The sequence below is a fragment of the Triplophysa dalaica genome, chromosome 19 (genome assembly GCF_015846415.1).
Source record: "Triplophysa dalaica isolate WHDGS20190420 chromosome 19, ASM1584641v1, whole genome shotgun sequence".
NCBI lineage: Eukaryota > Metazoa > Chordata > Actinopteri > Cypriniformes > Nemacheilidae > Triplophysa > Triplophysa dalaica.
The window spans coordinates 11,100,259-11,114,271 of NC_079560.1; the positions used below are offsets into that span (position 1 = coordinate 11,100,259).

The following is a 14,013-nucleotide window of genomic DNA, read 5'->3' on the forward strand; positions in this document are numbered from 1 at the left end:
TGGATGACTTCAAGTAATAAAGAGAAAGCAGCCAACAAGAGCCCAGAACAGATGGGAACTATTTCAATACTCTTTAATCTTCCCAGGTTGCTGGATAATAAATGCAACAGAACTGTTTGCTGTTTTAATAATTCTATAGAAGATGCAATAAATAGAAGATATTTTTGAAGAGGCCATAAATCATTATATTATTAAGTTATCCTTCTTGATTATTGCTGGATCTTTTCTAACCAATAAAAAGTAGCAAAAGTGCCTCTCAACTTTGACAATACAGTACTTGAAGGGAACTTCACCCATAAATTAGTATTTTTTCATCATTTACACACCCTTAGATTTTTCCAAACCAGTATCAATCTTTTGGTGAACACACGGGAAGAAATTTGAAAGAATGTCAGATCTTCCCACCATTTACTGCCATAGTAGGAAAAATAGATGCTATGGGAGTCAATGGGGGGTGAGATTTGACAATCTTTGAGATATCTTCCTGTGTGTTCATCAGAACAAAGACATTTATACAGGTTTGGAACAAAATCAGGGTAAGTAAATGATGACAGAATTTTCATTTTTGAGTGAAGTATCCCTTTAATCCTTTGAAAAGTACAATGTATTTTCCATTGAAAGGTCAACAATGATAGGGTTGTGCTTCCAAACTTTGACTGGTACTGTGTAAAGTAGAGTGCTCATAGAGGACAGGTATTCACCTTAATTTACATGTATGGATTGTATTTTCCAGCAAAACAATGATTGTATAATTTTTTTATAAAATGGTGACACCAATAAAAAAGCGCTCTGTTTATATAAGCTTCCCCACCAGTCAACACATCAACACAGGCTAAACCAGTAGCGTAAAATTTAGATTGAAACAACCAATGAGATTGTATGTTTAAGAAGACATTATTTACGTCACTGTTGTAATACAAACACAAACCACAGAAATTAAACACTTCACGTTTAAAAAGGACCCATTGCATGAAAGTCAATTTTTTCTGTGTTTAAGTGCTATAATCGGGTCCCGGTGCATCTAGCAACCAGAAATTGATAAAAACAAGATCCCAGTAACTTTGTTTTGGTAAGCCTTTCTCTCCCAACACGTGAGAAATCGAGCCGTTCAAAGTTCGCTCCTGATTTTACTTAGACGCAGGCTCTTATTATAATATTACCGCCCCTTTATCTACACAATTCCACCCACGGCGCTGCCACTTTTGTTGTTTTCGCAAGCGACAGCAGAGTACGTGACGCCATGGCTAAAGTTTGTGGACAACATGCAATGGAGTCCTAGCCTCGGAAGAAACAGGAGTGGATTTATTTTATTTTTAGGGGAAATCCCTCAGAAACCATAGGTAAAAGCCTGCTTGTTTGCGCAAATCACTTCAAGCCGGAGTGCTTTATCAACCTGGGTCTGTACAAGTAGGATTAGCTTCAAAGTTGTTCCTCGAGAGCATTGGGTGTCCAATGTCAGGTCCTGGAGGGCCACAGTCCTGCAGAGTTTAGCTCCAACTTGGTTTAACACATCTGTTTGGAAGTTTCTAGTCTGCTTTGTGAGACCTTGATTAGCTGTTCAGGTGTGTTGGATTTGAAGCTAAACTTTGCAGGACACAGGCCCTCCAGGACTGACTTTGGACACCCCTGCTCAAGAGGGATCGAGACCGACTGAACGAGACAAAGCAGCAGATGTGAGTAATATTTATCAACAGTCTGAATTGAGTTGTGTAAAGTTATAACTTGTCAACGACAAGTTCCACTGAGATCTGCAGGTGCGCATTCTGTGTTTTTTTGGCAAGCATAAACGCACAACATGAGCACTGTTTCCTGTGACAGATTTTTTAGTCTCCGGACGAATGATTTGAAACGTTTAAAAAAGAAACTAACCGCAGAGGAGTTCAGGCAACAAAATTTAGCTAAACCATTGCCATGGCAGTCCTACAAGTGTGTTGTGGTGACACGCCGGGAAGCAGGGGGGTGGGGTGCGCCGTAACTTAGTATCATTTAAAGAGGCATGAGCACAGCTGTTTTTGACAAGCAAAAAGGGTTTTGTTTAAACAGAGTGTTTTTAAGCAAAATATGTTCCAGACATTTATGAAGACCCTTATAAATCATACCAACTTGTTGAAAGTGCTAATTTAATGAATCCTTAAAGTGTTGCTTTGTTATAACGCCTCTAAAGTTATTTTAATAAGAGCACAGATTGCCTATTTACTGTAGTGAATTAATCATAAGCATAACCTACTGTAATGTCATATTATTGTGAACGTGTTTAAATTTCTGAAGAGCAAAAGATTTAAGCTTTTTTGGAGACACCTACAGTCCAACCTTATTACTAATCGTGATGATTAAAGATATTATATGACTTAACTCAATGAAAAGCATTTTCTTAATCCAGAGTTTCTTAACGTCTTAATAAGTGGCCGTATTTTTGAGCATTCTATTGATTGAAAAACAAGTTCAGAACATGATTGTTGAGTGTTTTAGCTTTCAAAGTCAAGAAACATGACAGTATTTTGTTCCATAAGTGTCTTGTCACTCATAAAACAAAACAATAAACATGATGTATCTACTTAGCTTTCTAAATGACGACATACCAGAAATTGTACTATTCAAATCCAACTTCAACACATGTTTTGATTCACAACATTTGTCCCCAAACTCCAACACTTATTCTTTATTATCTATTGTGATGACCTGAAATTTGTTTTATATTGAGTTTATAATATTGTTTTGTCAAAAGCATTCGTTCATGCATCTTTATTCTGACCCTTTAATGTTTGCAATTTTATGTGTCTAACACATGCATGCGCAACTTAGAACACACCAAAGACACAGAAAAACATGTATTCGCGCCATATGACCCCTTTGTTTATTACTGTAAGTCATTCTCCTCATGGGGACTGATGGTTGGTCCTAAAGCGGGTGATTCCAGCTTTCACTATCCTTATGGGGACGTTAGGTGTCCACGTATACAGAAAACCTGATCCCCCCACACAAACACACACCCTTATATCCAATTATCCCCTCACTTTCACCCAGAAGCACACAACTTACCTCCAGAAACACTGAGGTTCACGCCATTTCCTAACACAAACGCACGGATGTAACACCCCACAAATACAGGCACAGACAACCTCATGCCTGATTTGGCACATGAAGAAATATCTCCTTTTATTATATAGTTTATAGTATTACGTACGGAGTCCCGTGGGTACGTGGAATATTCTAGAGCATCTGAAGGGCGGTGGGGAACATATGGTGTTGAAATGGAAACTGTTGGGATGGTTATGCTTAATTTCAAACACCGCAGCAAATTGACATATTTTGCAGAACGAAAGAGATTGAGATTGAGGGAGCGCTCGTGTCGGGGAGAGATGCAAACTGGGAACACGTTCAAAAGAATATCGGCGCTAACAGTGCAGGAGGAAGACAGGATTACGAAGGAGGAGAAGAAACTTTGGGGGATTCGGGGACTGAGCATGGAGAGAGAGCGAGATAGAGAGAGAGAGAGAGAGAGACAAAAATAGCAGTGCAGATAAAAGAATCACTTACTAAGGTTACAGTCTATCCCGATACAATCTGGTGGGAGAGAGAGTGAGATGGTGAGATTTAAAGGAAAAGAAACCAAAAATTTAAACCACATCCTTCAAGGTTCAATCTGCAGACAAACAATTTATTTTCGCATAGAGCCCACCATCCGGGGACAAACTGGGAGCCAGAGCTGCCCCCCCTACATGAGCCCGCAACCCACAGTCAGGACGAGAGGGCGCACATCTGTCCATTTCTTCTCGATGGAGGAAACAAGCAATGCCAAGACCAGAAACTAGACAGCTGGCAAATTGATACAGCAGAGGCTTTGAAATACAAACATTTTGGCTGTGCTTTGCCTCCTTCCTCACTGTGGGTGGGGCTTGTATAGTTGTAGGTGCGAGCAGTCTGCACCAGCAGCCAAGAGTTGCGGACAAAAATACAGCTTGCCAAATGCTCATCTGGATCTGTTTTCTGTATCATCTCAAGCCTCAGATAGCAGATATAGAATTAATCCAGTCGAATAAAATTACCGCTACGAAAACAATGAGTTGATTTAAATACTTGCGTGAAGCCTGGTGCATTAAGTGCCTGGTTAAACTGGATAACAGATGGTTGGCGAATTAAACGCAGGATTTTGTGCTGAAATCCACGCATAAAAATAGCGCTGTCGTTTAGTGATTTTTAGGCAAAAAGCTTCAAGATAACCAGGCGACAAATCACATTCTTTGGAATATTAACAAGTGTCAGTAATTTATTTACCAATAATCTTTCCAAGCTAATGTATCATTTTCATTTACAGTATGAGGAGAAACGTGCTTGGGGCTAACAGGATGATATTACTAAAATCTGATCGACATTACTGAAAATAATCATGAATTTATTGATCAGTGTGAGCACTCTTGGCTGTGGTGAGCTCTCAAGCTGTCAACCACTACAGAAGAGTGACCACAGACAGCCAGGGACCCGTCTCACTATCACACTGCCGTTAGACAGCTCACACTCCACTCTCTTCTGGACTGGAACTGTCTGTAATCTCCCGTACAAACAGCCGCAGTCTGCAGTCTGAGCACGAGTCTGAGCTGACAGGACAGTGAGAAACTTTAAGAATTAGAACAGTTTGGTTCTGTGTTACTATGATGAGTCAAAGTGCCTCCTGGGAAGAAAATACACTAAATGATGGGCTGGTCTCTCTGGCTGTCTGTTCCAAAGCTGCAGAATATATAGCCATTGAAGGCTGCACAGGTGAGAAGACAGCGGTGATGGCAGAGAGACGGAGAAAGAGAAATGGAAGAGATGGAAGAGGGATGGATAGAACGATGGAGAGAGAAAGGGAGAAAGAAAGAGAGATTAAGAGAGGGAGGAGGGAGGAAGGGAAGGATGAAGAGAGGGAGGTTTAAAGAAAGAAAGAGCCGAGAAAGACAAAAAAGAAACTGAAGTGACGAGTGGAAAGGATTGAGGGATGGATAAAGGGACGAAGAGGTGTAGGAAGATAGGAAGGGAGAGAGAAAGAAACAGAAAATTAAGAGAAAAAAATGAAGAGAGGGAGATAGAGAGGGAAGGAAGGAAGAGGGATGGAGGAGGGGAATGTGGGATGAAGTGAGTGAGGAAGTGAGAGATAGATGTGAAGAGGGATAAAGAAAGTTAGAAAGGGATGGTGGAAGAGATGAAGGGAGAGAGAAAAAATATATGAAAGAAGTGTGGGAGGGAGAGAGAAAGTGAGAAAGAGAGATGGAGGGATGAAGCGCGAAGAGAAAAAGACAGAGAGACAAAAAAGGAGATAAAGGGAAGGAGGGGGGAAAGGATGAATAAGGGGAGAAAGAGAGAAGGAGGACGAGCGAAAGAGAGAGAGACAGAGAAAGAGACTGACGAATGAAAAGAAGGTGGAAGTGTTGAAAGGAAAGAGAAAGACAGAGAAAACAAAGAAAGACAGATGAAGAGAGTAAAGTGGGGAAGAAGGGAGAGAGAAAAAGACACAAAGAAAGATCAAGAGAGGGAGAGAGAATGAACAAGAGAGAAAGAAAGAACAGATAAAAGAACAGAAAAGGAAAGAAAGAAAGACAGACAGAAAGAATAAAGAAAGAAAACCAGATAAAAGAACAGATAAAGAAAGAAAGAAAGAAAGAATAAAGAAAGAATAACAGATAAAAGAACAGATAAAGAAAGAAAGAAAGAAAGAAAGAATAACAGATAAAAGAACAGATAAAGAAAGAAAGAACAGAGAAAAGAACAGAGAAAGAAAGACAGAAAGAATGAAGAAAGAAAACCAGATAAAAGAACAGATAAAGAAAGAAAGAACAGATAAAAGAACAGAGAAGGAAGGAAAGAAAGAAAGAAAGAATGAAAGAAAAAAGAAAGAAAGAAGACAGAAAGAAAGAAGACAGAAAGAAAGAATAAAGAAAGAAAAACTGATGAAAGAACAGATAAAGAAAGAAAGAACAGATAAAAGAACAGAAAAGGAAAGAAAGAAAGACAGAAAGAATAAAGAAAGAAAACCAGATAAAAGAACAGATAAAGAAAGAAAGAAAGAATAAAGAAAGAATAACAGATAAAAGAACAAATAAAGGAAGAACAGATAAAAGAACAGATAAATAAAGAAAGAACAGATAAAAGAACAGAAAAGGAAAGAAAGAAGACAGAAAGAAAGAAAGAATAAAGAAAGAAAGAAAAACAGATAAAAGAACATAGAAAGAAAGAAAGAACCATAAACAAAGGAAAGAAGGTGAAATGCATTGTGGGAGGGACCCGAGCGGAAGCTGACGTTCTGTGACTGGACCGCTTCAGGTCAGAGTCTGGAGGTCAGCGTGGTGGAGGGGTTACCTAGGTTGACGGTGAGTCTGACTCTTCCCCCGTCCAGCTCCAGGCGCAGGGTGTCTGCGGACTCTTTAGAGGTGGTGGCCATGAGCAGACCATAAGCTCTCTGAGACATGAAGCGCAGAGACACGTCCTCAGCCTCAGTGTGAACAGCGTGAGCCATCAGGACCTTCAGAAACATGCTGCCATCATAACTCAACACTGCAGACTCTGAGAAAGCAGATAAACAGAAGAACACAAGATTAACGCACATTCAATTACTTCTGTTCAAACAGAATCCAAACTCACAAGAAGATGAAAGAGAAACAACAGCGTAATACTGTATAAAGCTTCAAAATATCAACATAGAATGCAAATAAACAATCAGATTATTGGATTGTGACCCAGATACAAACCTAACGCTGTAATCCTAAACCTCAATTCATATTCCTGCCACCAGCACGTTTACCTACTCTCTGAATTCACGTAATGTAAACTTAGTCACAGAAAGTGTTCAGTGTAGTCACAACAAATGATATTTACACTATCAAAAATAATACTATTCACCCAAAATGAACATTGTGTCATCACTCACCCTCTTGTTATTTCAAACCTGTGTGACTTTTTTCTTCCGCAGAACACAAAAAGATCATTTTATACATCGGTACCCATTGACTTCTATTGTATAGACACAAAATCAATGCAACATTCTTTCAAATATCTTCTTTTGTGTTCTGCTTAAGAAAGAAAGTCATACAGGTTTAAAATGACATGAGGGTGAGTCAACGCTGACAGGTTTTTCACTTTAAGATTTATTTACAGTAGATACTTTTAAAGCTAGTGTAATGATGATATCAATCTCCAATCATAATTTAGAATAAACTGACACTGCATGTGTATGTTTAATATACTAGCTGAGTCTACTATCATTTTTGAGATGGACAAAGCGTGATGGCCACGTGGCCACATTGCAGTTCCTTGCAAATGACACCAGAGGGCAAGAGAGAGTAAGAAACGGCACCAAACAGACCAAACAAAGGTCCAGGCAGGTGGGAGATCTGATACGGCTCAAACGCAGTAGCATTACAAAATAAAATCCACCAGTGAGCAACCTTACTCTCTCCACAACATGGCAGAACAGAGAAAAATAATCCAATGTTTAATCCTCACTCCCCGCTGCTAAAAGCCCTACTCTCCTCACCCATCTCGCAGTTAGGCCCCAGATATCCAGTCCCAGTGCAATCGCACACATGTCTGTTCCAGCCCTCGCGGCAGCGTCCTCCGTGAGCACAGGGCTCTGAGCTGCACCTCCGATGTGTCTCTCTCGTGCAGAAGCTGCTGACGCCCGGAGAGCTTTGAAGCTCCGCCAGCCGTCGCAGGTCTTTGCTGCGGCCGTCTAGAAAGAGATCGCGCACGCAGCCCACGAAGCCCAGCCTGAGGGAGGCTGTCCACACTTCAGGGGGGAGAGGGAGACCGCCGCTGTCCTCGGGCAGACCCCCCAGGTACATATCGCCATCCAGATCTAGGACCTCACTACCCTCGTTGGTGGAGAAGGGCAAGCTGCGGCCGTTCACAGAGATGGAGCCTGGAGACACGCGATAAAGAGAAATCAGTCAATAAGACTTTATGTTGTTCATCAAATGACCATCAAAGGAATAGTTCAATCAAAAATAAAAATTCATTAAAAAATGTATTCATTATAATACATTTATTTGACATTGTTTATGACTCGTTGTTCTCTAAAACACAAATGGAGATATTTCGAGAAATGTCTCAGTGGTTTTGTGTGCATACAATAGGTTACCGACATTCTTCAAAATATCTTTTTTTGTGTTCTGCAGAAGAAAAAAGTAAGAAAGGTTTGAAACGATTTGAGAGTCGATTGTTATATATATTGTTATATAAAGGCCTGCATGAAACTGCAGAGGGGTGCACATTCGAAAAAAAGTAAGGGTTTTCCTTGCAGGTTCAAGTAAAGTTCTTTCTTTGCTCTGCTTTGCTGGTGGAAAAGCTCTTTAGACTGTTCCCCTGGGATTTTTTAAATCCTGTGCCGGGGCTAGAGCTTTAAACTGCGCCGTGTATTTGAGTCGAGCTGTTAAAGTAATAAGAGGTAATGAGAGGTAGAAGAAATAGTGCACAGATTGAGCAGTTTGTGAACTGTGCATATCAGATGGATCCTAAGCAGGCGGAACAAGGAAGTGTTTTAACAGCAGAGATTAAGAGAAAATGTCCCTTCAGCCTCACGGTACGGCAGGAATCAAAAAGACAGGATCATTTGATAACAGTGACAGCGTGACAATGTTGAACATTTACCTCATTTTGTAAAAATGTTTGAATAATGGCATGATTATTCGTCTTTAAATAATGAAAGTAAATGAAGACCTCAAACTGCACAGTGAGCATAAATTGATTCATACTCTTTGTAAGATATGCAACTATGGAATATTTTGAAAATTCGAAAGATATTTTTGCCCTTTTATTTAACGATATACAAGACAAAGGTATTTATATGACTAAATAAATAAATGATTAAATTGAATCTTTTTTATATTTAATAAATCATATATTTATATTTACTTTTTTATGTTTAAATAAATCTGATAATTCATTTCACACTAGTTTGAATGATGTGTTTACAAAGTTAACGTTTTTATTTGGAAGATTTAATAAGTAAATACTGAATAAATCTTGGCTACCATATCACCATTATGTGGCTATGGAATATTTTGTATTTATTTTTCGCATTTATCCGTTAACTATTTGTGTGTCTGTGAATACATGAATCATTTTTTTTTATATTTAATAAATATGAAATAATTTATTCATATTTTGATAAATCAGATATTTCAATTCACAAAACTAGTTTGTATGATACCATATACCATACCATATGATACTAAATGTGTTTCTAAATACCATTTGAAACCATATGTTTTCCAAATATGTAGCTTTTTGTCATTTTGGAGCCTAACAAACCCAGTCCCCATTCACTTGCATAACATAAAAAAATCTGGGTTATTTTCTTAATTCACCTTTTATGTTCTGAAAGTGACATGGGTTTGAAATGACATAAGGACGAGTAAATGATGACAGATTGTTAGATGAACTGTTCCTTTAAATGGAGGACAATGTGTGTTCTTGGCTAGTGCTGATCTTGCAGTACCCTGACCTTTCCTGCCCTCTCTCTGGAAATCCACGTGACACCATTCTCCATCATTAACTTTCTTGTTCCCGGATTTTATCTTGATGGTACCGGAGCCCATGTCCATGAGCAGGTAGAGAAATCCGTCAAGCAGCTCCACGGCGAAAAAGTCCACCCTCGGCCTGCGATCTTTCGAACCTTGCTGCCGCCCGTGACTGAACAGCAGGAGGCCGTTTGGCTCAGTGGTACGGAAGTCGAAGGACACAGAGCCGGTTTTCTTAGCATTCCAGCGTGGCAGGGTTACGTAAGCAGCTGCCGTGTCGAAACTGACAGGGTCTAAAGCGGCGACATCTTCGCAGCGGAAGGTCAGGTCACCGTGGACAGTCACCTTGGGGTCACGCATTTCAGCCAGACGGGAGAGCTCCAGTCTGAACTCATTATTGGTGTACACCACCTGGAACATGAGCGAGAGAGAAACAGAGAAAGAGACACCAGGAGTGAAAAAACACATTTAATGAGTTTTAATGATCCTTCTTTGTCTTGCGACATGGGAGCATTAAGACAGGTGTTTTAATAGTCTTTAAATTAAACGTCAGTAGAAAATTCAATGACAGAGTTGGTAAGTTGGTTCATTTCCATGTCAATTTCAATTAACTATGATTCATTCGTGTCACTTAAAATGATAATAAAACAGTGTGCATTATTCTTTCATTTATAATTTTACATTTAAAATATTCATATATGAATGCAAATAATACAGAAACAATGCTGCGGAGCATGTAAATATTCGCCTACTTAAAAAAGAAAAACGGTACACAAGCAAACAATGTTTACACATTTGGCAGACGCTTTTATCCAAAGTGATCCAAAGTGGATTTTTGTCTGTATGTATGTTCATTGGGGATCAAAGCACAGACCTTTGTGTTGCCGGCACATTCATTTAGCAATTGGGTATGAACAGTTTATATTGAAGAACAAAGAAACACTGCAAGCAACTGTGTGCAACTATTGATGTTTATTAAAGTTGAGGTTACAAACCCAGTTTCTGCCAATCTCATATTAATCTTAAATACCCATACAGTAGTATTGCATGCTTCCTATGTTCGAAGAGAATTTAGTTTGATAAAATGTATAAAAGAGTTACGGCTGTACGATTATTTCCAAAAAAAGAACTGCTGGAGGCGGGCAGGGGGACGGAACTACAGCACGAGCACACAATACATCATCGCATTATCCCTTCGTGTTGTTTACATTATGCACGTATGCGCCAGTTGCCAACAAAACACAGACATGACTTTGTGCAGTTTATGTCCGGCATCTTTTATATCAGTTTCAAATGAGCTCCAAATCCAGCGTTATATCCACAGATTATATAACATTCATCACCCAAATGCAGTGAGCACACAAACACCTAAACATCCGTCAGCAAAGTGAAGCGGCATTGATCGGCATGCTCTTTCCCACACTGGCTGGTTGACGCATGTGCGTGCGCTTTCGCTCGGTGGATGACGCGTGGGCGTGCTTTTCCCGGGAGAATAGTCCAATAAGGGACTAAGAACCTTCTTTACGAAACGGTAATCAATGTTCGAAAAAAACTTTCAGAAACCTGTGCGAACCCTGGCGGAGCACAGAAATACTACGCCATACGTTTAACTCATTTTTTGACAAGTTGACCTTTTTAAGCTTGAAGGGCCAGAACGTTTTAAAGTGTCAAGAAGTCAGAATGCAGGAAATAGCTTGTTACCTCACCTTTAACGTTACTTAAGATGTTCAGTCATGAGCAGTGAGCGATGCCATCTTGTCAATATTGCTGTTTGATTATTATGAATGACACAATAAAGAGCAGCTGCTCTGTTAGACTGTATTCACACTGCAAGATTTAATGCACACATCCTTTATCTTATCTGTTTTATACTATAGCAATTTCAGAAATAACCGAATGCATTTACATTTAAAATCTCACCAAGCATTGTGTCATTCCCATATGCTTAATATCAAGTACTCTTCACAGAACATATTTTAGATTCTTACATTATTTGATGTGGATTTGATAACATAGAAACAGTCCTCTTGACATGACCATTGGCAATGAAGGCTGTATGGTCGAAGCATGGTTTTTCTGAGCTATAAAGTGTACTGAATAGTCAAATGTTGACTTGGGGTTAGGGTTGGGCGGTATGAACCACAATTTATATTACGGTGTTTTCCAGATTTATACCAGTTTCCCAGTACACACCAGTATTTTTTTACCACATTTTCTACTGATTAAGGGGATTTATATAGAAAAAGTGATATAAAGTAGAGTCACGGCATAAAAATACGCATTCTGTGTGAATGGCCGGTCACAGTGCAACAGTGAATAAGGGACCCCACTGAAACTGTTTAGCGCTGGGACGCGTTCCGCACATTGTTTAAGCGACATACACCGGTAATGTGGTATATAAAAAATTTATATCATAAAAAAAAAAAACACAGGGGTATTCGGTATGAACTGGTATATCGCCAGCCCTACTTGGGGTGTCAAAATATACCAGTAGTAACAAAAAACGTGTTATTATAAAAAACATGATTATCGATACAACGTTATTACTGCACATATGTGTGGTGAGGAAGGCGTGACGAGGGCCGGTGGCGTGAGTGATCAGCTGTGTGCACACCGGTCCCGCATATCTCACGGAGGAAATCGGGAGCATAAGAGGCCGAGCGACGGGACTGCTGACGAGAGAGGACCGGGCCCGGACATGTGTTTAGTTTATATTTATGTTCTTCTGGCCGGCAGTCGACCGTGAGGTGGCTGCTGGTATTTTACTTCCGTTTTATTGTTTGTTAATTTTTATTAAAGTTTGTTTGAATGTTCGCCGGTTCCCGCCTCCTTCCTTCCTTCCTTTTATTGAACCTTATTACAATATGATGATATCGTAAATAGTTCAGCACCCGTTTTCCCTTTAGAGCCCAATGGTTACAAACTGTCTCTAATCTCTACAAACATTACATTTAAAGTGGGATTTGTGGGCCAAAGAAATTAGAAAACGCAAAATACTGACAGCATCATTAGTTCCATAAATAATTATCATAATAATTATTTTGTGAAAATCTGAAACCGTGACAGCCTTCATGTTGACTATACAAATAAAGACATTGACTATTGGCTATTTTATGAATATATAAATTAAAAACGATATTATACATTAAAATGATACATAATTATGAATAATAATTATATATAAATACAAAAAAGATTGATTATACAAATTCAATATAGCTGGGGCCGGTTGCATAAACTGCTTAGACTAGTCTTACAAGTTAGTCATAAAACTTCATAAAGTCAGTCACATAAAAAGGTAGATTGGTCTAATTAAAATCTAAAAAAGTAAGATTTATTAGTCCTAACTTATTGCTAGTCAATGAGACAAGTTGTCAAGACACAGTCTTAACTTAGCAGGTATGTTTATGCAACTGGCCCCTGCTCTCCTTCTGAAACCTTGTATCTCCATATTTCATGATTTTTTGCCATAAATCATGTTTAAAAAATAGTGTTTTTTCTATTCCCTGGAAAACTAAAAAAATTGGACATTCAGGGTTTCAGAGGGACAGCCACGATATTTTAATTTTCAATATATTTTCTACAGTTATAAAAGGTAGAAAGATTTTAAAATGATAACTGAGAGTGTAAGTCAATTTATTTATAGAAATGTATTAAATGATTCAAATGTATGCATTTTTAGTTATATCACTCAGGCCAACACTGTTATAAACAAACCATATCTGATGTGCAAGCCTCGGAGGCATGCTTTTCAACTGAGTAAACACAGCAGCCTCTTTAAACACTCAAAGCAGGAGTAGATCACATAAACCTAGCGACCCCATCAGAGTGTTACAGAAAACCCTCTGCTAATCAATATTGTGATTCATTAATATAATGAATCATTCCCTGCTTTCACCGACGAGACAACATTGGGCTCTGACAATGCCGAAGCTAAGTGCCTTTCTCAATCGTATGGATAAATGACGGCAGAAATGCATTCATTAAGTCAAGTCAACAAAAAAAAAACTCCATCAAGGCTTGATGCGACGATACTGCACGATCTCTCCCAGCCCACACACGCAATGTGATACAAAGACAAACCGCTCCTAAAATAACATTCCTACAAATACAAGCGTTGTGAAAGCGTCCCCTGGGGTTGATTCGTTTTTGGAGTCACGTGCGCGCTGTCTCCGCAGCCAGATGGGAGAATCAGCCCATCGCGGCAAACACACTTTTCATTTTTACACCAGCCACGCTCTCAGTCCAGAGATGATGACTGACGCTTTGTTGCTGGGTGTGAACTTGAGTGTCTCTGAAAATAACACAAGGCGGCCATGTTTCTCGTCAACCCCATGACAGAAAAATAAAAGGAGAGGTTGGAGCAAAACAAGAGGTGCTGCCTCAGATGGAGAGAACATGAAAAATGCAATTACTGCCAGAGACCGTGCAAAAAAAAATCGGTGGGATCTATCAACGAGAACGTGCTTCACACCCCCTCTGATAGCACAAACCTGAGAGTTTTTAATCGTCCTGCTTCATT

At 39.3% G+C, this 14,013-nt stretch overlaps 1 protein-coding gene across 11 annotated transcripts in view; it reads right to left on the reverse strand.

Moving 5' to 3' along the window:
• The window catches only part of nrxn2a (neurexin 2a), a 286,021-nt gene that overhangs the window by 168,500 nt on the left and 103,508 nt on the right, over nt 1-14,013 (reverse strand). For all 11 annotated transcript variants that reach the window (XM_056730656.1, XM_056730657.1, XM_056730667.1 and 8 more), the window contains 4 exons: nt 9,476-9,902; nt 7,508-7,891; nt 6,334-6,537; nt 3,538-3,564 (listed from right to left, as the gene is read on the reverse strand). In XM_056730656.1, the coding sequence (XP_056586634.1) occupies nt 3,538-3,564; nt 6,334-6,537; nt 7,508-7,891; nt 9,476-9,902 (1,042 nt within the window). The remainder of the gene's footprint in view (nt 1-3,537; nt 3,565-6,333; nt 6,538-7,507; nt 7,892-9,475; nt 9,903-14,013) is intronic.